Source organism: Anolis carolinensis, chromosome 1, assembly GCF_035594765.1.
Source record: "Anolis carolinensis isolate JA03-04 chromosome 1, rAnoCar3.1.pri, whole genome shotgun sequence".
Taxonomy (NCBI): domain Eukaryota; kingdom Metazoa; phylum Chordata; class Lepidosauria; order Squamata; family Dactyloidae; genus Anolis; species Anolis carolinensis.
In genome coordinates, this window is record NC_085841.1 from 287,987,759 (window position 1) to 288,014,043 (window position 26,285).

The window sequence follows — 26,285 nt, forward strand, 5'->3', positions numbered from 1 at the left end:
GGGATCCACACTGGGTAAAAACTAAAGAGCACTGACCGTTATGTAAAAAATTGTAGCTGACTCTCTGTATCCACAGATTCTTCGTCCACGTGTTTAATAGTCCTTTGAAGGCAACCATCAGGCTGATGTGGCTTTGCATGAAAATGAGTTTGACACCCCTGCTGTAGAGTATCATGATACCCTGAATCTTAGAGGTAGGAGTGCAGTCTGCAAAAGATCCTGGCCAGGGACCTGCTTCAAGATATGGGAGTCATGATATATATGAAGCCTATAAGTGAGGACACTGGTAATTTGGAGATTGGGTAGTCATTGTAATATGCCTTCAAGTCATTTTCAACTTAAAGCAATCCTTGACCAGCTATTTTCTGGGGCTCAGAGTACATGACACAGCCAGGGTCACCAAGTGGGTTTCCATGGCCAAATGGGTAGTCAAGTCTGCTCTCAAGAGACATAGCCCAACATTCAAACCACTAAACCATGCTAGCTTTCAGTAAAACTGACAGGACACTCTGCTCTATCTCTCCTTGTTGCTAGCATCAATTGTGTTTGGCAGATACTCCACCAGTGGCTTGGTTCTCTAGTGAAAAGAATGGAGGCCAGTAAATTGAAATGAATCCTGGTGAAAATAAGACTTTGTGGAATGGTGGCTTCTAGGCTAGGAACTGACCAAGCAGCTGCCCTAGATGGGTTAACATTCTGCCTATGGAGGCATATGTTTAGCTTGGAGAAAAATCTGGCTCCACTCTGTCACTAGATGCACACGATGGCTGAGAGTGACTAGGGCCAGTTTCCGCTGATCTGCCAGCTATGATCTTCCCTGACCACAGGGGTTTCAGGAACTAGTAACCTCTCAAAGAGACCATAGCATGATATCTTGGCCTGTACTTGAAGATAATACAGAAACATTAGCAAAATGCAGCAGCTAGACTGTTAACTGGAACATCAGTATAACACCAATTTTACAAGAATCGTACTAGCTACTAACACACTTCCAGTCTCAACTCAAGGTGTTGACAATGACATTTACAGCTCTAAATGGCTTGAAACCTTGATAATCGAAGGAACACTTTCTCCTATATTTGCCTGCTGAGAGACTCAGATTTACTGGAAAGACTCATCTTTGTGTACCACTAGTAGGAACTAGGGCTGACAAAGTTAAAACTGGACAGTGTTCCTCCGCTTCTAATGGTTGTATAGGAGAGAGAATTTCAGCAGATGCTGCTTTATATCTGGTAATGGAGCCCTCTTCAATATTCAGAGCCAGCATGGTTTAGGTGTTTGAGTGTTGGACTTGGGACCATGCCACACTACACTGTAATACAGCTATTATTCCACTTTAACTGCCATGACAAAATTCTGTGGAATTCTGGAGTTTGTAGTTTATTGAGGTGAGGCCCAAGCATTCTCTGGATGACAACACTAAATGATCTTCCCTAAACTGCAGATGCCAGGATGTAAAGATGTCCTTGCCAATGTTTGTTTTGTGTCATGTTTTCTTTGTGACTAGATAATTTAGGCAATAAAATCCTTTGCATAAAATTATATTTTTCAGGTATAGGTACTTGAACAAACAAGGTATTTTCTTCTATGTGCAAACATAATTACATTGAATGGAGATTTCCCTATAGAAAGAGAGGTGGAATTCAACAATTTGTTCATTTGTTCATAAAGACTCTGTAGAGGCCAAGGGGTCATAAAAGACTGAGAGATATTAATAAAGAAGATCATCTTTTTTACAGCTAGATAACATTGAAAGTTTAGGTTTCAACCTAAGACAATTGCATGGAACATAGCCTCAGTATTTTTCATCTAGTGTTTTAAACAATAGGAATGGCTTAGCTGAATGAATAATTTGGTAAGGAATATTATTTATATGTAATAGTTCTAAGCTCTCTAGAAAAAACCTTGGACAGTTCACACCAGTTCCCATTTTGTCTTCTTCAAAACACATAGGTTTCTGAATTCTGAATTCTGTTTTATCTTCACAATGCTATAATGCAGGTAGGCAGCCCATGCTAGTGACCATTCAAATTCAGATGTTCACTATGATATATTTGCTTTGATATATTCTACATCACACTCTCTCTAGTGCCCCCTCGTGGCTTCCACCTGGATAATGGAACAGTCCCTTAGTTTCTTCAAATGGTGACAGTCAGAATAGAAATATATTGAATAACCAAGCAAGAATTGGGACTGTGTTTATATGTGAGAAATAGACATTTTTTTAAAAAGTCAAATATTTTGGTTCTTTCTCAACTCTGTAGAAAGGTATCAATTTATCAATTACCTTTAATTGAGAGTTTCAACATCAAGGCCTTAGAGAGCTTTCCTTAATCCGAACTTGGTGTTAATGCACCTGCAGGAATAATCACCTTGCTAGTGATAAAGTAATAGCAGCAGCAGAAACTGCAGATTACTCTTGCTGGTACTGAGTGCTCAACACAGCTGGATTCTGACCTATTTCTAAGTCTCTAGACTTTCTCCAGCAGAGATAGACTTATGCTGTATTTCATGCTGCTATCCCTGGTTCTTGACAACTCCCTAGTAGGTTTTCAATTTAGATGGTTTTTAATTAGGACAAGCATTCAATAGGAAGTAGGACACACAGACCCCACGGGTCCAATGGGTTTTGAGGCTCTAAATTACAGATAATAGACTGTTTTCAGACTTGAAGGGAAATGTGTTTAGGACTAGGCTTGAGCACAATGCTGATAAAAAATGCCACAATTTTCTTAGCCATGGGAGCAAACACAAATGTAGAACTTTCAGGTCCAATAAGTTCAGAAAAAACATGCGGTATGGGAATTTCTAGACTGAACCTTTTTTATTATGTGGTGTGTGGTGGTCATTAGAGTTGGGCCCGAATCCTGTTTCATCTGTTTCTTTCATGGTTTTGTACCGTTACATCAATTTGGATGGCTTGGAACAGTACAACCCCCTCTGAAATGAAAGAAGCAGTGAAATGGAAAAAGGGGAGAATGGTAGCCATTTGGTTGGCTGATTTTTGGTGCTTGGCTGTAGGCAGTGGCTGGCAGGGCATACAGCCAAGTGCCGGGCACTCGACGCTCATAGGCCTGGATCGAAGGGCCTACAGTCAAGGGCCAAGCACTTGACACTCGTAGGCCTGGCAGGCAGGGCATATGAGCCATTGAGTGCTTGATGCTCATAGGCCCTGCCTCCTGGGCCTACGAGCATTGAGTGTTCAGCTGTAGGCCCTGCCTGCCAGGTGTACGAGCATCGAGCACTCCGTGGCTTGTAGGCCCAGCTCACAGGGTCTAAAATGGAGTGCCGTACACTCAAAGCCCCTAGGTCCTGCGTGCCAGGCCTATGAGCGCTGAGCGCTCGGCTGTGGGCCTTGCCTACTGGGGTCTACAAGCATTGAGCACTCAACGGCTCATAGGCCCATCTCACAGGGCCTACAGTCAAGTGGTGAGTGCTCAACACTCCTAAGCCCTGCCTGCCGGGCCTAGGAGCATCGAGTGCTCGACGCTTGACTGTAGGCCCTGCGAGCCAGGCCCAAGAGCATCAAGTACTTGATGCTCGTAGGCCTGGCAGGCAGGGCCCAAAGCCAAGCCCCAGGCCCACTCGAATGTAGGCCCTGGCTGGCAGGCCCTGGCACTTTGCTGCCCAAGGCCAGGAAAATCTTTGTATTTTCAGACCTTGGGTGAAAAAGCTCATTCATATAGGCGCCCATTTCTGTAAGCGGGGCCATACGAATAGTATAAATAGAAACAGGTAGTCATTCAATACAAATGCACAAGACTAGTAGTTATATATTTCTTTTCTGTAAAAAGATTTTCTATGTACAAGAACTTCTAATATGTAGTACAGGGTTGCCAGATCAAGACTATTTCAGCCTTAGATCACCATTATACACTGCCCTATATCCCAGGATCTGATCCCAGATGATCTGCTTTAAACTGGATTGTATGAGTCTCAATTGCCAGATAGTCTGGGATAAGAAGATAATCTGGGATCAGATCCTGGGATATAGGGGCAATGTGGAATTGGCATGAGATCACAAAAGAAAAACCAAAGACTTGGGGACTTATGAAGACACAGAAGGTGGACTGCAATTGTTTTGCAAGTTTCCTGTTACAATTAGCACCCCCCAGAATATGTTATTAAGCATGATGAATATTAGGTATCAACCACAACTACCTAGAGTAGTCTGTTCAATCACAAACATCTTGTGTAACTAATGAAGACAATGCATACATCTTTTTCAAGGAATATTCCCTGGAATTTCTTCCCCTTGTTGATGTGTTGGAAAAGAAGTATCATGCCCTGATATCTGGGGACCCTAGCGTGGTAGTATGTAATAATCTCCTCACCATTTAAAATTGTTGCACTATGTGATATCTCTGAATACATAGTTTCATTCTAAATCTATTCAATTCTATATGGTGCTGGAATCAATTTAACCAACCAGTTATCAGAAAACTAAAAATTTTGTTGAACGTGCTGCAACTTACCTGTATAGGTTGTTATGAAATTTGTTATAGGAAGACAAAGTAATCAGACCACCCCATGCAGCAGACAAAGAGAAAAAGATTTGAGTGGCAGCATCCTTCCACACCTAAAAAAATGTCCAATGGAGATTATTAGTGAAAACTTCAACAAATGTTCTACAAAGGTAAATAGGTAACTAATAATCTGGACTGTGATTCAAAGGAGTTATCTAAGATTCCATATGTAGATTGGGCCCAGTTAACTAGGCAAACCAGATAGACTCAGGAAGCAGAATTTAGGGGAATTATTGAAAGCAAGAACGTGTGGCTTTCAAAAATATAGGACATAGCAAAGGAGTTCTGCTTCAGTATGGACACAACACTGATAAGTTGCTTTCTAACAATGTCATCAGATGAGTCATTTTCAGCATCGTAGGATGCTTTCACTCCGGCTGAACCATGAACCCTGCCACCACCCACTGATGCAGGCTCATTTCTGATGGGGCTCCATCGTTTGAGGCTCCATAGCTCAACTGGAGTGCAAACATCCCATGATGCTGTGCCAGGAACATGGGAGACTTCCATGTTCCATTGCAAATCACGGGGCCAGCTCAGGGGGAAGCTGTGCAGCGATGCTTCCCCATGTGTGATGGATAAGTGCTCTTGTGGGCGAGGTGGGTCACCAGGATTTCCCCCCTGCCCTGCCGATTCTCCATGGAGGCTGATGAATCACCCACGGGGACCTCATCAATATGATGAGGTCCTAAATGTTACTATGGCTGACATATACAATTGTATACTGTGATTGGGCTCCTGGTATCATTCATTGCTTAACTATAGGAAAATAATGGGGATCCTTTAGACCAGGAGTAGGGAAAGCATTCTCCCAATCCCTTTTTGACCCAACAAATCCTCCTTGAGTTCTACTAAGTTCCAGCCCTACTACCACCATTTTGAAAATATTTTTCTGTGAATGATCACCTGAATAAATGACAGGGATAAATGCAAGATACTTCACTTCGGCAGAAAAAATGGAATGCAAAGATACAGAATGGGGGACGCCTGGCTTGACAGCAGTATGTGCGAAAAAGACCTTGGAGTCCTCGTGGACAACAAGTTAAACATGAGCCAACAATGTGATGCGGCAGCTAAAAAAGCCAATGGGATTCTGGCCTGCATCAATAGGGGTATAGCATCTAGATCCAGGGAAGTCATGCTCCCCCTCTACTCTGCCTTGGTCAGAACACACCTGGAATACTGTGTCCAATTCTGGGCACCACAGCTGAAGGGAGATGTTGACAAGCTGGAAAGTGTCCAGAGGAGGGCGACTAAAATGATTAATGGTCTGGAGAACAAGCCCTATGAGGAGCGGCTTAAAGAGCTGGGCATGTTTTGCCTGCAAAAGAGAAGGCTGAGAGAGACATGATAGCCATGCATAAATATGTGAGGGGAAGTCATAGGGAGGAGGGAGCAAGCTTGTTTTCTGCTGCCCTGCAGACTAGGACGCAGAACAATGGCTTCAAACTACAGGAAAGGAGATTCCACCTGAACATCAGGAAGAACTTCCTCACTGTGAGAGCTGTTCGGCAGTGGAACTCTCTCCCCCAGACTGTGGTGGAGGCTCCTTCTTTGGAGGCTTTTAAGCAGAGGCTGGATGGCCATATGTCGGGGGTGCTTTGAATGAGATTTCCTGCTTCTTAGCGGGGGGGTTGGACTAGATGGCCCATAAGGTCTCTTCCAACTCTACTATTCTATGATTCTATGATTCTATGATTCAAGAGCACAATTTGAAATGCCACTTTGTCTTTATGCACTCCTCCCCAAATCTCTCAAATTGGCTAAAGTGTGTTGCCATTGAAGAATATCACCTTATCAGAAAAAATCAGGTAATCAAAGTCTGGTTCTTTTTCCTGTGCCTGGTAAGTTTGAGGATACATATTTGGCTGATAATTGCAATTCTGTGGTCTAGAGTGGAACTTTGAGAGAAATATTGTTCTTTATCACCGTTGCCCACCACTTTTCTAGCCTTCTAGATATTTTGGATCACAATTACTAGAATCCCTTACCACTGGCTATGTCAGATGGGGCTTCTGGAAGCTGAAATCCAAAATATCTGGATTTCTTCTGTAATCAAGCCTAGGGTGGGAGATTTATGAAACATACATCCAAATCCAACCAGTAGAGTCACTGAAACAATTGAACTTACGTGTTCACTTACCAAATTCCCATTGATTAAACTGGTGTACTCTAACCAGGACTAGCAATTATATTTCAGCCAAGAACACATCTCAGCATGAATTGATATGATTAAGAAGATCATGTTTATTCACAAGAACTATCAAAGTGGAATGATATTCTCACTAATTATTCATAGAACAATGTTGGGGTTTTGTAATCAAGTAATAGTCTTGGTCTGCATATGATGTGGGCTGAACATATTAATATTGTTTAAATCGGTTCTTCCAAAACTTTGTTCTTCTAGATGTTTTGGACTTGTATTCCCAGAATTCCCCATTCTTGGTCAAGCTAACTGGGGCTTTGGGAAGTTGAAGTCCAAAACAGCTGGTGGACCAAAATTTGAGAAGCACTGATTTAAACCAAGGTTAGCCTAAAATCAATGGTATCTATTCCTTTTCAAAGTTGCAGCACCAATGTACAGTTGCAATTAAACAGTGTTTCCTTCATGCTTAATTAATTTTCCCTTGATGTCGAAGAGTTTATTATTTCAGATATTTACATCATGGCTTTCAGATTTAACAAAAGTTCCCCATTCCAAATGAAATACAAAAACTTAATTCAAAAGAGGATTCAATATAAAAACACAATGCAATATCAATACATTGATTAGATAAATAAAATCAATATGATAAGATAAAACAGCAGAAAGCAACAATGTATTTATCACCCAGAGTTGACATCACTGTCAAAGAAAAAACAGTCCTAAAACCCATCCAGGTTGATAAATCTCAGGAGAAGAAATGCTTTCATGGGAGCACCATCATGCAGAAGATCTTTAGATCACAACCTTCCTAAATTCCAAATCTCTAAATATCATCTGAACAATTGTGATGGTTCCTATAGGATAAGTAAGTCCTTTAGTGCCTCAAGCCTTGGATATAAAATTCTGTAATAATGAAAACTAGTGAATTATAGTGGACTAAAGCCAGTGGAGATGTTTTCAGACCACTCCAATCCCCAATTCATCATAATAATCTTTCTACCCTATTTTGCTCAAGTTGAGGCTTCCAAGTTTTACTGGCCTTCAAGATATACTTTTTAAAACCAATTAGTTTCAAATATCTTTCCCTTAATAGTTTAATTGTGCTGTGTGTGTGCATGTGTGCATGCACCTTCAAGTTACTCATTAATTTATGATGACCTCATTAATATAATTTTTTCTTAGGCAGACCTTAGAGGTGGTTTGGTAATCTTCCACCCAAGTGCCAATCACTCAAGTTCTCCCACCCAAGTACAATCTCCCACCCAGGCCTGTAGCCAGGAGTGGGGGGGGGGGGTTAGGGGTTCAAACCACCCCCGAAATTTTTCAGGTTAAAACAAAACCTGGTTTACTCATGAATTTTAACTGGTTAACCAAATCCCCATGCTAAGTCTATGAGACGCAAAAAATTAAGAGTCCCTCCAGGCACTATCTCAAGCAGATATTGACAAGCCTGTAGTCGGGGGGGGGGGGGGGAGGTAAGGGTTCAACACACACACTGTGATGTCTCATGGGTCTCAGAGTTCTGATCCTAGCGCCATCATGGATAATGATGACGAAAACATGGGTTTTCTGCCGTCTCAGCAGGAGATGGATTTCTTCCAGATGCCTGTTGTTGACGAATCTACCCAGGACTTAATTAAAAGGGACCTTGAACAGATTTCTCCTAGTGTCTCCCCTCCCTTTTCGAGGAGGAATTCCTATACTGCAAGTCGGGGCCAGAAGGAAATAAGGAGGAGAAGCCTCAGATTAGCAGCTAAACAAGACGATAATTAGCTATGTTTCCCCTGGGAATTTCTAGGGAGGAACGCATCTGGAGGAAGATGTGTTTCGCTTCTCTTTCCCTTGGGAAAGGAAGCTCTGGACACCTGCTTTGCAGGAAGATTGAACTTGGTTAAAAGTGCCCGACACGGTGGATTCTGTGTGGAGTCAACTGATCAACTTCAGGAGTAACATCGGCTCCATTTCTAGTGTGAACTACGTTAAGTCTGCAAATCCAGTTACCTTGCCTTGTTGTGCCTTGATTTGCCTTGTCGAGTTTTCAAGAACTATCTAGTCTCGTTTCCAGCCTTGGATTTTTGTCTCCAGTATCTAGCCTTGTTTCCAGACCTCGCTTTGGACTTATTTTGAACTTCAGAATTATCTTGGATGTTTTCCCCACTCTACTTCTTGGAAGGAGAGTGTGTTTCGGTTTTGGGATTATAACTTTGAACTCTAATATTACATATTGGACAAAATATTTCTGGACTATATTTGACCTTATCTGAAAGGTCTATTGCTGGACTATATTACCTACTTGTTTTTATCTTATTATTACATTTCTTTAATAAAGATATTAGATTGTATTTGGCCTCCGTGTCTGGTTCTTAGTGCTCCACTGCCTGGGCGTGACACACACACACACACACACACACACACACACACACCCTGAAATTTTCAAAAACCCCTCCGAATTTTTTTTTTCTGGCTATGGCCCTGCTCCCACCCACTTGGCAGTCTCCCACTCAAGTCCTAATTATGGCTGATCCTGCTTAATTCTCAAGATCAGACAGGTGCTGGTGCATTTAGAGTATTGGTCTGAAAATATTTTGAAGATTTTTATATGACTATCATTATTAAATAATCCTGGTCAGTATTGAATTTTCTATTGCTGTTTATTAAATATTTCTGTTAATGCCTCATTTTAAAGAAATCTTGTAAGTGCAATGTCCTTCCTTTTAAAAAAAGGTTATTGCTATGTGCCTTCAAGTTGTTTCTAACTTCTGTTCTGGCCACCTTAAGGCAAAGGGGTTCCTTGGCAGAGCAGGTTTGTCTTTGCCTTCCTTTGAAGTTAAAAGAGAGTGACTTGCCCAACAGGTTTCCAAGGTCAAGTAGGGATTCGCTATAAAATAGTTTGTTGTTACCGGAACTAGACAGTTATTGGTGCGCTCCAGCAATGCTTATCTATTGAGTTATATACACATTTAATCATGACTAACAGTATCCCCACAAAGCTCAGGTGCTATCTACTGTAATGTAAAATCACTAGATTTTGCATTATAGACCGACAAGTGACCAAGTGATTTTTTCACTCAGACCCTTCATTCCATCCAGCACACTGCATGCATAAGGGGCAAAAATAGCCTGAGGACAATTCAGCATATTTATGGTCGTGTTGCATATTCTTGCACATAGAGTTGATGTTGCCCACCAAAGCATGTACCAAAGGGAAGCAAATAATGAATTTTATAAAAGTCTAGTGTAAAAATGCATAACAATTAAGTCATAAAAGATAGCATGAAGCTAACACAATATTGTTCCTACATCTATGTTAGCTTTTCTGATGTACAGCAAATAATAGGTTCGTATGAGTTATTCACCCTATTAGAGTGCTAGAACTGGAATTATAAGCCCACCATAGCATCAGTTAGTTTCTCCCACTTAGGTGTGATGAAGTACCAGATTCCAGCCCCGGCTCCTGGAAGGGTTACTCCTCTGAAGAGCAGGATGATAAGCACTACATAAGGGAATGTAGCAGTAAAATACACCACCTAAAGAGACCATACATAGACAAAGAATTACTCACTGGCATTGCTCTTGTAAGTAGCGTTAATGCCTTACTGTCTAAAATAAATCATTACATATGCAGAGAGTCAATGATATTGAGACTTATAGAGATAATAGGATTATCAGTTAAACAGGTCTTCATGAGTGTAATGCTTAACCAAACAGATCTTGATAAAGCATTAGCAGAGCAGACATCTTATGCACCAGATCATCAGCCTTTATTGACACTTAATAATACCAAGGCTATGATCTTTATAATGTATATACTTGGGATTAAGTTCAGCTGAGCCTACTTCAAAGCAGGCATACATAAGATTGAACTATAACATAACTTTGTTGTGTTGTGGTGTTTGAGGTTAACAGAACTATTGCATCACACTGTTATGACTGGGATCCATAATGTGACTACATAATTTAATCATACTTCATAGTCAAGTATGAAGATATAAATACACTTTATACATGTATGCTAATCTTTTTTTAATGTGGTTCTGTATCCTTAAATCTAAAAGGATAGGAATTGTAGAAGGCATGCCATGAAAAATCCACACATGAAAAGCAAGCACTTAGAGCATAACAAATACAGTATGCGTATCAATGTACCGTCAACTTTTCTTCAGCTGCATGTGAACTGACAATTGTCATGATAGTATCACATTTCTCAATAAGCTATTAAGCACTAAATATTTAGTACAATGTGTAAACCACCAATGGATCTTTAAACTTAAAATTTGATCTGAAGAAAGATATCCACTTACTTTTCCTGAAGTCTTTATTCCTTTAGCCAGGGAGGCATAAACAATTGCCCAAGCCAGAAAGAGAGCCAGTGCTAAAGGCCACCTGATTTCACCAGGATATTCAATCCCTGCAGAGATTTTCAACACGTGGTACCTGGTGGTTAAAATGTCAGTGTGGGTCATTGTGGGCTACATTCTAAAGTGCAGTCATCATTTTTATCAAGTTAAATATAATTCTAGTATTCTATAAGTACTGCAATGTTGTTATTTTTTAACTTTTGTATCATAACTTTAAAAAAAACACACTGTATACTTCACAGCTGTAGAGGCCCAATAGAAATGTGTTATTTTCAGAAAAATGTGGAGTTTATAACAGACATTAAATATAGGCAAAAGAACCTATAAGCAAATAGACAGAGATTACTTTAATCTAGAATGTCTGATTTAAGTTCTTACTGTTTAACATGAATAAAGAGTAAAGCCTTGTGGAAGTTGCTCTCTCAAGCAGGATGATCGCAGAGCAAGGTTTTGCGGATGAATGGTTTAAGTATTGTATATTGTATTGTTTTAAATGTATTTATTGTATTATGCTAAATTGTTTAATTGTTTTAATTGCTTATATTTTGTCTTTTGTATTGTATATTAGCATTGAATCTTGCCAGACTGTGAGCCACCCTGAGTCCCTTCAGGTGAGAAGGGCAGCACATAAATGATGGAAATAAATAAATAAATAAATAAATAAGTGGAGCTGTTTCTCACAATGCTACACAAAGAAGGGGATAGTTCATTTTTATAAGAATTCAGTTACAGTATCAATGGATATGTTGACCCATGATTTTTGGGTTGATATTTTGGACTAAAATGCTAGACTTATAAGCCAATATATATAATAAAAGGAAGAGCTCACTGTTGAATAATAATAATAATAATTAAAAAAATCTTTATTTATACCCCGCCACCATCTCCCCGTGGGGACTCGGGGCGGCTTACATGGGGCAGAGGCCCAAACAACATAGGACAAAACATAGGCAACATAATACAAATCACACTATAAAAAGATAAAACAGTAATACAATATATCAATTAAAACAAAAATACAGCATAAAAAATGCATTTAAAACACATAAATGGCAAAATCGTAATAAATACAGGATAGTTTATTTAAAAAAACCCTCTGGGGCTGATTAATTAATGACTGTATCTCGAAAGGCCTGCCGAAACATCCAAGTCTTCAGTTGTTTCCTGAAGGAAGGTAGAGAGGGAGCCAACCTAATCTCCCTGGGGAGGGAGTTCCAGAATTGGGGGGCCACAGCCGAGAAGGCCGTCTCTCTCGTCCCCACCAAACGCAGTTGTGAGGAGGGTGGAAGTGAGAGAAGGGCCTCCCCGGAAGATCTCAGCGATCGGGTGGGTTCATAGGGGACGACACGGTCACGAAGATAGGCAGGTCCCGAACCGTTTAGAGCTTTATAGGTAATAACCTGCACCTTAAATTGGGCCCGGAATATAATCGGCAGTCCGTGGAGCTGCTTGAACAGGGGGGTTGAGCGCTCCCTATAAGCATCTCCAGTTAGTAACCTGGCTGCCGACAGTTGTACCAACTGCAATTTCCGGACCGTCTTCAAGGGCAGCCCCACGTAGAGTGCATTACAGTAATCCATCCTTGAGGTAACCAGAGCGTGGACCACCATGGCCAAGTCAGACTTCTCGAGGTACGGTCGCAGTTGGCGCACTAGCTTTAGCTGTGCAAAGGCCCTCCCAGCCACCGCCGACACCTGAGCATCAAGTGACAGCGATGAGTCCAGGAGGACCCCCAAGCTGCAGACCTGCGCCTTCAGGAGGAGTGCGACCCCGTCAAGCACAGGTAGCCACCCTATGCCCCGATCGGCCTTGAATGAATTGTGTAGTGGTTGATCCACCACCATTATGCTCTCATTGTATTGCACAGCAGAGCTTTCTCAAAGGTTCAGAGTCTACTGAAAGTAGGAGTTGTGGTAGAACCCTCAATGGTGCATTATAAAGGATTTGCAAGATGTATTGATATTAACATCAGCCATATCTTTCATATTTTATTATGTTTTAAATGCATTTCAAATTGTTTCAACCTTGTGTTTAATAGAATTGTTGCTGAACTATGATGATGATTATGATAATGATTTTTATTATTATTATTATTATTATTATTATTATTATTATTATTATTATTATTAGAGCTGTAGTTTTATTTAAATTTGTTGTAAGCCACCTTGAATCCTGGGCTGAGAGAAAGATAAGATGTAAATGCAATAAATAAATGCTTAGGATGCCTCTTCTCTTCATGTCTACTTGAATTCTGACACATTTTCTGCCTCCTCCAGCTGAAGTTTGGCAAGAGCATACATGTCAATTACATTTTCAATAGTTGGGTCCCACTGTAGAATAGAGGTCCCATTCTGATGTTCTAACAGCACCAAGCAAATAACTTTTTATCTTCCTAAGGTTTTCAAATCACATTGTAACTTTTAATCCTACTTCTGCATTGCTGAATTTTCATTACCTCATCTCTGTGTTTCCTTAGCAGGTTCCAACCCAATGTGGTATTGTTTTAATGTTGCATATCTGTTATACAACCATCCTTGGCTTGAACATATTCCCAAAAAGCCAAAAAGCAAACTCTGATTTTGCTATTTTATATAACAGACACCATTTTGTTATACATACATTTGTATACAACAGGCCATGAGCAACCATGGATTTTTATATCCATGATAAGATCCTGGATGACCCAGCAGATACCAAAGGCACACGGTCCAATCCTTCCTGTTATATATAATTACATTGCTGTTGTATTTTGTAATCCATTCGGATAATTTTGTGCTATAAGGTGGCCTATGCGTAAAATAAGCAGTTAAAATATAAATAAGCCTGTGAACTAAGCAGATATTGCATTATCTATCTCCACGGTTTTTCTTCAAAACTCTATAGCACAGCCAGTCCCTCAGACTCAGCTCAGTCATTTCTGTGACAAAGTATCATTTAAATTCTCTGTTGTCTTTCCAAAAGCAAATAAATCTTATCTCTGGAAGGAAACTTTTGGGGAAGACAAGTAAATATGTTAAATGGCAATGGATTTTGACTATGTCAATGAGATGGAACTGGTTTTTAATGTAATTGGTTTTAATATGTTTTATCATATATTGTTGTTTAATCTTTGTGTTTTGATTTTTTATGTATTTTGAGTCAGTATTGTATTATGTCTGAATGACATCAAACTGTTGCAGAGTGTTAGCCGCTCTGAGTCCCTCAATAAGGGAGAATGGTGGGATATAAAACAAAGTAAATAAATAAATTCTTACAACCATCCTGTTAAGTAAACCATTATTCCATACATGGTGTCAGATGTAAGCAATCAGGGCTTAAATGTAACTTTTTGGCACTTGTACCAAGATTCAGAGATTATATCTCAGCCATTGGACAGCATATTAGTTTCTTGAATACCATAATTATGCGCTTTTTTGGTGTATATATATCAACATTCCATTAAATTGTATTTTTCTACATTTAAGCAGCAATCAACTCATTACTGAAGTCCAGTATATGAAAGACATATCTAAATGAAAGTCTATGCATTCTACCAATGAACAGAAAAACTATAGAAGTAGTAATTACAGTTTTTTGTTTGACTAATAATATACCATAAGTTGTTTATTAAGTGAATATTATCTTTGATGAGTCTGGAAAGAGGATGTGTAAATAAAAACTGGTGGTTATATTTTAAATTAATGCAATGTTGGTTAGCATAATTTGTAACTGAAAAATCTTTATGCAAATAAATTTTAAAAAAACATAATTGTTTAACTGGTGACTTATCCTTAGATTTCCTTTTTTAATTGTCTGGTTCGAAAAGAATTTTTAAAAAATCTTACTTGAAGTACTCTTCACTGCCACTGACAAAGGTTTTGTTGACATGGCTGGTGGTGTAATTTACCATTGTCAAGTTTGGATAGGCACTCATACAGAAAGTGGAGTTCTTTATTTGTAATTTGGGCCGGTCACCAATGATACAGGAATCTGGCAAAAGACACAATGCAAAAAATTACCTATTTGGGCTAAAGGATACCTGAAGACCCTTGAAGAATAGCAATGAAGAAGAACAACAGTGTTTCCATCTAAAGCATGTTTTATTTCATCATCCAGAAATGTAATTAAGTGTCAGCATCTTGTTGAACAGGAAGATACAGCCTGCTTCTTAGCATTAATCACAATGGAGACTTATTTTCTATTGATGAGTTTAATCTGTCTCAGACTGATGCATATCTCATTCAAGTCCTTGGAATATTACTTGATTAATACAGTAGTATCAAGAATCACAAACCAGCAAAACTGAATTGAATTTAAGGTGAACTCCACCCCCCCTCCCTCCAATTACTCTTTGATAGTGCTTCTCCTAGCACAGTCAGCCCTCCACATTTGCAAGTTTAACTTTTGTGGATTTGATTATTAGCAGATTTTCTTTTAATATGTTCTCTCTAGGAATCTCTAGGTGCTCCAAATACAACTATATGATCAACATCTGCCATAAATTGGTGATAAAATTGCACTAGTGGACCTAGAGGTTATTAAAGAGAAGGCTTTCTCGATGTTTGTTTGCCCTCCAGCATGATTCTATGGTCAACTTCCAACATACGTTGACCATAGAATCACACTGGAGGACCTATACATTTCTAAAGAGGTGTTCTCTTAGGTAAGGGTTATTTTATTCACAAGTTTTCTATGTTTGTTGGAATCCTGCACCCCAACCACAGTGAATATGGAAGACTGGCTATACAGTGGAAATGAGATCATTCAGTTAGACTGCTCATCAGCGTGTATTTGTTGCATATGCAAAAGTCCAGAGTTGTCTATAAGTATTCTATCCATCATGAGTCCAGACTGATCAATACACAACTGATACTCAAATGAAGGAGAAAATTCTATAATGAATCAAAAGTTTTGTGAGCAGGACCACGGTCAGTTTCATGTGGTACAAATGACTCTATAGTTCCAAAGAGTGGTGTAGTCTCAGTTTTAGAGACAAGCAAGACAAACTTCTGCATCATAGCCTCCCAAAATGTTTTGCACCCATTGCTACAGTGCAAACCTTTGCCAGTAAACACACAGCATTAATTTGCTATGCAATATACACAACAGAATGAACTGTAGGTGTTAACCAATGGTTTATGATTTCACAGTTGATTAATTTATGTTATCATTAATGAGCTAGTTGTCTACTTAGGTTTCTCTGGCTACTGAAAACAGCAACCACAGCAATAAATAAATACAAAAGATGTGTTCTATATATTTTGGTTACAAGATACATAACTTATTCTAACTGCTGTCCTGGAAACTGAAGTGGAAAATAAACTGTAAATCCATTTTGGATATTGCTATCATTATCACCCATCCAACCCATTTCCCAATAGTGGGACTCAAAAAAGATTACGAAATAGCAAACCCAATATAGGCTGCAATACATACAAAATATAATTGAAATATATGGAGGTAATAATTATCTATGGAATTACAACAATTTGAAACCAATTTAAAAGAAGCAAACACTGTGAGATGTCCAAGCTGGGTTCAGGAAAGGAGGTGGCACTATGTATCTTACTGCAATTATACTTTGGTTAATGGAGTGCACCAAACAATTTCAGAAGACAATCAACTTATGGTTTATAGATTATAGCAGTGGTTCTCAACCTGTGGGTCCCCAGGTGTTTTGGCCTACAACTCCCAAAAATCCCAGCCAGTTTACCGACTGTTAGGATTTCTGGGAGTTAAAGACTAAAACATCTGGGGACTCACAGGTTGAGAACCACTGGATTATAGAAAGGCCTTTCATTGTGTAGATCAGTGGTTCCCAACCTTTGGTGTTTTGGACTTCCATAAATTACCAGCTGTTAGGAATTGTGGGAGCTGAAGTCCAAAACACCTGGAGGTTCAAAGGCTGGGAACCACTGGTATAGACCATGAACAACTATAGACTACTATTAAAGAAACGGGATCGTCTTGATGGGTAGGTAACCTGTACTCAGGACAAGAGGCTCCCATAAGGACAGAAAACAGAGAAGCATAGTGGTTTCCAATTAGCAAGGGGGTCAAGCAAGCATGCATTTTATCATCCTATATATTTAACTTGTATGCTGAACATATCATACATAAAACAGGATCAGACTTAGATGAAGGGGAAAATATTGGCAGAGAAGGAGGAAGAGTAGATGGAAGAGAAGCCACCCTCCTCGTTGTCAGGAGCGGAAGCCTAGAAGAAAGGGAACGCGCTGGATTCACGGATACCAGTGAGGAGGAGCTAGGTCCCATGGAGGTGAAGGCCAGGAAGAGGCTCTGCCCAGGGTGCTGATGAGCCCAACTTCCTGGGCCCAGCTGTGGAACAGGAAAGCTGCCATGTGTGTGAAACCCTGCCTCCCTGCCCCAACCTGCCTGGCCTTCCTGCTCCCTTCCTGCCCGGCCCACCCACCCCACTCTGGCCCACTAAGTGGCCCCCAAGTTAAAAAGTTTGCCCATGCCTGAACTAGACAATATTCTGAAGTGTAAAGGCATATCACTGAAAACTAAAGATAAGATTGTCAGTGCCATGGCATTGCCCATTCCTATGTATGGCTTTGAAAGTTACACAATGAAGAAAGCTGGTAGAAAGAAAATCAATGCATTTGAAATGTGGTGCCGCAAAAGAGTTCTATGGACACTATGGACTGCTATAAAACAAATACATGGATCTAAGAGCAAATCAAACCTTAGAAGCCAAGATGACTAAACTGGGGTTGTTGCAGTTTAGCCAATCATGAAAAGGCATAACTCACTAGAAAATACACTAATAAATTATAAATGGATAGACTCAATCAAGGAGGCCACATCTCTGAGTCTGTAAGATCTGAACAGGGATGATGATGATAGGGTGACTTGGAAGACTCATTCATAGAGTAACCATAAATCCAATAGTACTTGACAGGAGTTAACAAGCTATTGGGGAGATCAAAGAAAGTAATCCCTTTACATCCCTCCATTTTTTTCAATCCCCCTGGTGACTTCTATTGTAATAATCTTCAACCATTCTACACAAAAAATATGTGCAAACCTCTTAAATAGAAGTTGTTGTACCTCAAAACAACCAGCAGAGAGTGTAGTAGCATGCACCTTCAACTCCTTTTTTTCCCCTCAAGGCTAAATTTTCCAAATTGAGAAATGGATATTGAAAAAATTGTAGACTTTTTTGTCCCCAGTACTATATGCCTCTTTGTCCAATCCTTTTCTATAAATGTTTCCCACTTATGTAAAAATATTTAACTTAAATGCTATCACAATGTAGTATCAATTAAAAACTATTTTAGTGTATTCAGTTAATGTAAGAAAATACATTGAATTTATTCCCCTCTCCCAAAAAAAAATTTAAAAAGAAAACCTTGGTTTTGTCATTTTATACTAGGGCCACAACTTTACTGGATCATTGTATATAATGAGACATTGCATGTAATTGGATTTTGGCATCTATGGGGCATCTAAGAACCAAATCCCAACAGAGATTGAGGACCCGCTGTAATACTCTAAATATGAAACAACTGATCCTTTTAAAAGATATTACTTCAGTTTCAGAAATTATGTGTGACCAAACTGAAATACTAAACAAAGAAATAAATATCATTGATATATTCTGTCCAACTTTTTCCATTGCTCCAAAATTTTATATTATTGCAAAGACAGAAACACAAAATAATTTTAATATTCCAAGTCTCTTCATAAGAATAATCATATTTAGAAGAAATGACTGTGCATAACCATTATTGTGTGACTTCTCAATTTCTAAAAATCTACAAAACATGCAGTTTTTACACATCTCAGAAGCATTGAATTCATGAACCCCCATAAGATGTATAGCATTGCACTTTTAATTATTTGTATTAGCGGGTGTGCATCACCAGACACAAAGAGTAGTAAACTCTACACCATGTCCAGTTTTACCCTCTTTAGACCATAGCATAGCATGAGTGAGATCACAGTATGACACATAAGGTCATTTTTGCTGCACTGCAGCAGACTTTTTTTTACAGATAAGCTTTCTAGAGCTATTCATTTCCCTGCACTACATAGTTCAGATCAGCAGAGGGCAGAATCACTTTGCAGCAGAGGACAAACAAATCTTTGCATGCAGTGCTATCCATCAAACCTGAAGTGATAGATAGGAAATAATGACTACGCTGAATTGAAAGATGTCAGCATGAAAGCACATTTTCATGGGCAGTTAGTAATAGGTGAAAGTATCCTTTTGGAAAGTACCCTTAAGGAAAAGGGACACTTTTTTCAGTCTTTTAAATTTTAAATAAATGATCACAATTTTGAGCCTTCAAGTATGCACAAAGACATAAAAAGGTCTGCAGTTCCAAACATTCAGAAAGAAAGATAAAATTGTATTTTCAGTCCGCATGTTTAGGATTAGAAGTGAATTCTGAAAATAGATTAAGAGACTGAACAAAAGCTGGGCTCACAAATCCCAAGACAATGAATACAAACGGTTTTGTGTAAGGAAACATGTAAAAACCCAGAAGCATGGACAAATCTGGATGTGTTGAATTCAAATTCAAGACATATGTATTTACTTGAAAAAAATAATTGAAATTCTTAATTCCTGGTTGATCTTATGAACACGGAACTTTCCCTGCCTATTTCTAAAAATGCCCAAATATTAATATCAGCTACTTCAGCTCTTTTGTTTTTTTGCTTTTGCCCATTCTTTGAAGTTTCTGACACTTCTTTCCCTAAGGAAGAGCCAGATGCACTGGTTGAAAATTCAGCTTTATAACATAAATATATTATCAACACTTAGCTCTTATTTAAAAAAAAAACAATGAATATAAATCATCTAATTGAAGGAGTGTTGAACAGTCATGCTTTGGCCAATTCTACACTGTTTCCTACCTCTGAAAAAAAACATCAACAGCTTTTGCACGGGAGGTGTAAAACTGCAAAGGGCACTGAGAAGCAAATATTCCACACTTTTTTCTGCTAATGCTAACATATGCAGTCAGTTCATGGAGATTCAAAACATGATCATGAAGATACATTCAACAAATAGTTAATACTTCATGGCCTAACCTGGTATCATTCTCTACAGAAAGGCCATTGTCAGCAGTTTTCCCCTGGTGCCTCATCTTGTACTGTCGCATACTTGACATATCTGAAGGTACTAGGAAGCTACAATCCATACAGGGTACAATGTGGCACACAAATCATGCCAAGAAAACCATTGCCGATGCTTGGGTCACCATAAATTGCAATTTATTTGAAGGCACACAACAGAAGCAGCCGCAGCCGCAGCCGCAGCAGCAGCAACAACCACCACCACCACCACCACCACCACCACCTCCTCACTGGGTGAAGTGGAACTTCCTTCTTAGCAAACATGTACAGGATTGCACAACATGATGGCAATCTTCACCAGTTTACCAAGATATCAGTCTCATTCTCACAGAGATCAATGGGATTTGTCACTAAAAATACATAAATAAAATGTTAGTATTAGCACCTGCATTCAAACCAGGGAACATATATAATGTCCTTCAGATGTTGCAGGCTTGCTCTCCTTTACCACATAGCCAATGGTGGGGGGTTGAGATGATGCAATGCCACAAAATTGGGATGGCCAAACATTCGGGGCCATTCAGAAGTGATCTTAAGAAGTTATAGATAAATCCTCCTAGTGGCAGGGAAACCTATGTTTAATTATAGGTAGCCATAATAATTTTAGGTGATGGTCAGTACAGAAACAGTTTATTCTTTTCCAGTGTTATAAAATAAAATTTCAACTGGAAATGAATGAACTGTTCAACCTCTTGAAGAGATGGAATCCAGCATATTTCAGTTTGTTCCTAAATTTAGGCTGAGACATCCCATTGATACTGGGTTATAAGGATGCCCAAAAGTTTTATTGGTACTAAAGGAGTCTATAGGATCATTATTCTCAAAAGATGTACTTCTTTAGGATGAGGATCTTCCTAGAGCTCTTGTTATTTTGTCTTTTTAAAAACATGATCACAATTTTTTGGAGCCTTCATGTGTTCAGAAAGATTCTGTTGATGAGTTTCTGTTTCTGTTGATGAGTGGAGAAGGGGCTCTACTAGAGGAATTCTATGTAAAGAAAGCCAATCTTGCAAGGAAGCAAGGGATACTGTACCAGGGAATTCCCTGCAACATTAAACTGTTGGAATAGGTCCCCTTTCAGGTATATGATTTTCGTAAACTGAATGTACATTTGTAAAAGCACAGCTACCCAATCCTAGCAGAGTTGAGAATAATATATTCAACTAATTATCTCCCGTGTTCTATTAATATCTGATGGATGCTTTAGAAGTTTATACCAATCATATTTAAAACTTACAGTTGTCAATATGAAACTAGGGAAATCAAGCAAATGCCATTCTGTGGGGAATATCTGTAATGATACAATCTGAAAGCGGCATTTCAGCCTCAGAAGCTCCCCTCTCCATTTCCATTTTTTTCCTTTCTGAGGAATATAAACACTGGAAAGAAACATTCAAGAAAAATGAAATATAACCTATAGTGTAATCCTATACAATCTATTTCACTGAGTTTGATAGGTGTTAGAATCATAGAATTGGAAGAGACTACATGGGCCGTCCAGTCCAACCCCTTGCCATGCAGGAAAAGCACAATCAAAGTATCTATGACAGGTGGCCAACCAGCCTCTGTTTAAAAGCCTCCAAAAAAGGAGCTTCCACCACACTCTAAGAAAATGAGTTCTGCTGTTGAGCAGTTCTTACAATCAGGAATTTCTTCCTGATGTTCAGGTGGAATCTCCTTTCCTATAATTCAATATCCCTAAGACTGAAGCCTTACAACTGAGTGGTTGGATTCTGTCTTCAAGATTTTTGCACATATGACAGATCTTGATGGAATATGTAATAGCTGTAGACATAACATATCTGCTCTGTATATCTATTAGAGATATCAAGTACTGTATTCTGTATAGCCATCACTATTTTTCCTTTAGGAGAAATTGCAGTAAAAGGCTTTATAACACATACTGGCATGTTCAAGCCACTTCTGTATGCTAAGGAACATTTAATTTGAATCACATTTTTTCATATATTCAAAGTTCAGTAGAATTTAGTCCAATGGAAGCATGCTTCATAGCCTCTGGCCGTTGGGCAAATAAAGAAATGTTTAGGCTGAAGTATACTAACTGCAAGAGTAATGGCTATAGTTCACAAGTCATGTCCTTAAAAATGAAATATGGCTGCCCCTTCACTGATGAAAAAGAGCAGATAGAATATTTTCTGGTTCAACAAATATCATCATACCTAAAATCAGGATATCCAGAGCCACTGGTTTATTTTTGTAGTTAGGATAACTAGGGAACCAGCCTCTTGTATTGATTTGAGTGTAGGACTAGGACTCTGGAGATCAGAGTCTGAATCCCCAATCAGCCATGGAAACCCACTGGTGACCTTGAGCAAGTTACACCCTTTAAAAGAAAGGCAAGGGCAAGTCCCCTCTGAGCAAAGCTTGCCACAAAAAAATTCTGATAGTTTGTCACGATCACCAAAATTATGAAATGGCTTTAAGAGCAGCAGCAACAACAACAACAACAACAACAACAACAACAACAACAACAACAGTTAACTATGTGATGAAGATGCCATTGGGCACCTATTTTCTTTGGAAGATATATAGAAGAGAAATTTATCATTCTACAGTGTAGCAAAAGACTTTATCGAATTCTTATCCAAATATATCTTGTTATGACACATTAATGTAATGCTATTAATAATAAATTCATTGATAAAGCTCAAACTTCAAATGAGCACAATAGCCATTCACTCTTTGCAAGAACACTCATTCTGTACTGTAGTGCATCTTTCTCCCATGATAAGGACTTGCTTTGTTTTGATTTAGTTATTAGGCCCCTTCTACACTGCCATATAAAATCCAGATTATATGCTTTGCACTGAATTATCTGGCAGTGTAGAAGGAGCCTTAAAAGAGAGCTAATTCCCTTACAGCATCTGAAGTCGTTTTAGGAAAAATAGTCAAAAAGCCACGACTGGACCAACCAAATATCATTGCTCAGCATCATGGTTTCACATAACAGGCACCAGCTCTAGCTAATGTCATCTTGGCAAAATGATTGAGAAGACAGTTGCCCTCCAACCTCATGCAGTCTTGGATGACACACACTTCCTTGACTCATTTCAAACTGGCTTCAGAGCAGGATACAGAATTGAGCGTTATGGTTGCCTTAGTGGATTATCTCTATCTCAACACCAACAAGAGGAGTGTGTCCCTGTTGATGCTTCTAGACTTTGTGATACCATTGACCATACTATCCTACCGGAGGGGGGGGGGGGGAATAGGAAACAGAGACAGTGTGTTGCAGCAGTTCCAGTTGTACCTCTTAGGCAGATCCAGATGGTGGTACTTGGGGATAGCTGCTCTTCAAAAAAGAAGCTGTTGTGTGGCATCCCACAAGGTGCCATTCTATCACCAACACTTTTTAACATTTCCATGAAACTGCTGGGAGAGATCATCCAGAAGCATGGGGCGGGATATTATCAATATGCTGATGACACCCAAATATATTTCTCCATGCCTTTAAAAACATTCTCAGCTAAGGATAACATGTTTCCTTTGAATGAATGCCTGGAGGAGGTAATGCGCTGGATGAGGAAAAACAAACTGAAACTGAATCCAGACAAAAGGGAGGTGCTTACCTCCAAGAGTCCTAATCTAGGGATGAAGATGTGTCAACCAACTGAAGATCCATCTGTTCTGGCAGGCCTACCCAGCCAGTTTTAGTCAAGAATTTTAAACTTGCATTTTATGTTTAATCTTTGTTCTGTGTTTTGTATATGTATTTTGTAGAAATATGTTTTAAAATGTCATTTTGAAGAATTTTTTTAGATGATTGTGTGTGTTTTAGCGATGCTGTAACCTGCCTCGAGCAATTATGAAAGGTGAGAAATAAATTATTATTATCATTATTATTATTATCTGCTGTTTGGCAGTAGAAGCTGACTCTCAGAATGTAATGGCAGTTGAAGCAGCTGGCTTTCATGTGGTGAATCTGCTCAAAGCTTTAGTTTTAACTTTAAATGGGTTACCCAAAGTGCTGAAATGTATACTCAAAATTGGTACAGCACTTTGGTTCGCTTCTCTACATATTGGACTAAAACTCAAAATGGATACATCATCCCACTGAGATGGGAGCCATGCACCACCACTGGCCAAATGTAGAGACTCATTATCATGAGTGAGGGTCTTTAAAAAACTTTACTGCTCTACAGCATTTTTTAAAATGTATATTCTGTACTGCTTTCTGCAGGTAGAAATGATAAAAATCTGTCTTGAATCCTGATAATGTTGAATAAAATGACACCTCCGTTTTGGAATATCAATATGGACCCATGAAATGAACTGACATTTTCATAGAACCATCAAATTGAAGGAGAATACAAAGGCCATCTCATGTGTTCCTCTGCTATGCAGAAATATACAACTAAAGCACTCTCAACCTGTTTATAAATCTCTGAAGAAGACTCACCATGCTCCAAGCCAGTCTACTCCACTGTGAAACAGTTCTTACAATTGAGAAATCTGCCTAAGGTTTAGGTGGAATCTCTCTTCTTGTAATCTGAATACATTGGTTCAAGTTCTAGTTTCTGCAGCAGCAAAAAAAATCACTCTCACTTCATCTTCCACATGATACTCATCCATTTATTTAACATATTTAACATATGTCCACCTTCTCTTCTGCACCTTCTCTTCTCTCTATACCATTCCTCAAAGAGTTTGATTTCCAGACATTTTACCATTTTGGCTCCACCCCTCTGAATGCATTGCAATATATTTTGGATGGCTGTCTTTCAGTACAACTTCAGTTGTTTTTACCATCTCTGATCTGCTTCTATCCAGGGAGACATATGATGGAAAACATATCTAGACATTTACACTCAAACATTTATGATATGTTGATTGCTCTGTATTCTGAAGGGGTCTTGTCTGATGCATAGTACAAATTGTCCATCTTTATACACTAAGTTAGCAGTTTAGGGTAAATAAAACTTATTGACAGATACAAAGACTGAAATATAATGGGAAAGCATGGGCTAACTTACCTAACAAAAGTTTGTCTTTATCTCTGCAATCCGGAGTGTTCCATGGATTGTTACAGGAAGCCCAAGGTAACACATTTACAAGAGATGCAAAAAGGTAGAAAAGTGTGTAGCACAATATAATATTGTAATATATGGCTATTAGGACAGAGATAATCAGCATGGCAATGCCACAACCTATGGGAGAAAAAGAGAAACAGGGAGAATTAGACAGTAAATGAAACAAAAAAATCTTTAAGTTATTAAATCATTAAATAAATAGATTCATATCCTGATTCATTCTTGTGTAAATTGTTAATTTCTTTATTCTGGTTCCCCTTTTATAAGAAACGTAGGTCAGAAGTAAGCCCCGCTAAATTCAAGGATGTAACCTCCAGGTCAGTAGCCATTAGAATGTGGTCTCCTCCAAACTGCAGAAAATGTACTGTAATTTCAGTTCAGATTATCATTAGGACAGAGAAAAGGAATCACCATCCCAAGTTTGAGATCCCATGTATTTATTCCAGTATCTGGGTCTATTACTTATTATGCCATATTTTAAAGCAAAATGAATGTTTTTAGAGTATTCTTGCCATTTGATTGTAATCTGCCCAAGAAGAGGCCTTCAAATCTTGACATGTATCTTCCATCACTACTATACAGATGCGCAAAGAAAACTCTCAAATGGCTGTTCTCCAAGACATTATCAGCAGAGGAAGTGGGAAACTAATGTGCATGAGTTACTCAGCATTGGAGACAACTATTGCTATGTTATTAAACATGAGAGATACAGTCAAAGGAATATAGCTATCAAATGTTCCCCTGCTGAGAAATGCAATAAGAAGTCACTAAAGCAGAAAAAGTGCTGTGTTAATTCTATTTCTATCTACCAATGGTTGTCCCAAGGTCAAAGCATGACTGCAGTGTCCTCATAAATACGTAGTAACAATGCCACACTGTTAAGAGAATCCATTCCCCCTCTCTTGTTTAAGTAGAAGACAAACCACATAAGCAAAGCTTTCCAAACTGTGTGTCGTGACAAACTGTGTCACCTGTACTGAGTCTATGTAAAATAAGCAATAAATCATATATTTTTACAAATATAAATGAAAGGTTTTGATGATATATGTTGTGTTCCTATATATTGTATTATTGCAATTTATATATACTGAATATACTCGAGTTAAGCCTAGTTTTT

The 26,285-nt window shown here is 38.8% G+C and overlaps 1 protein-coding gene across 3 annotated transcripts in view; it reads right to left on the reverse strand.

Annotated features, from left to right (window-relative positions):
- slc6a5 (solute carrier family 6 member 5) overlaps positions 1 to 26,285 on the reverse strand; it is a 106,790-nt gene that overhangs the window by 62,506 nt on the left and 17,999 nt on the right. For all 3 annotated transcript variants that reach the window (XM_003214676.4, XM_062967799.1, XM_062967798.1), the window contains 5 exons: positions 25,112 to 25,285; positions 14,855 to 14,999; positions 10,974 to 11,106; positions 10,065 to 10,199; positions 4,476 to 4,579 (listed from right to left, as the gene is read on the reverse strand). In XM_003214676.4, coding sequence (XP_003214724.2) covers positions 4,476 to 4,579; positions 10,065 to 10,199; positions 10,974 to 11,106; positions 14,855 to 14,999; positions 25,112 to 25,285 — 691 coding nt within the window. The remainder of the gene's footprint in view (positions 1 to 4,475; positions 4,580 to 10,064; positions 10,200 to 10,973; positions 11,107 to 14,854; positions 15,000 to 25,111; positions 25,286 to 26,285) is intronic.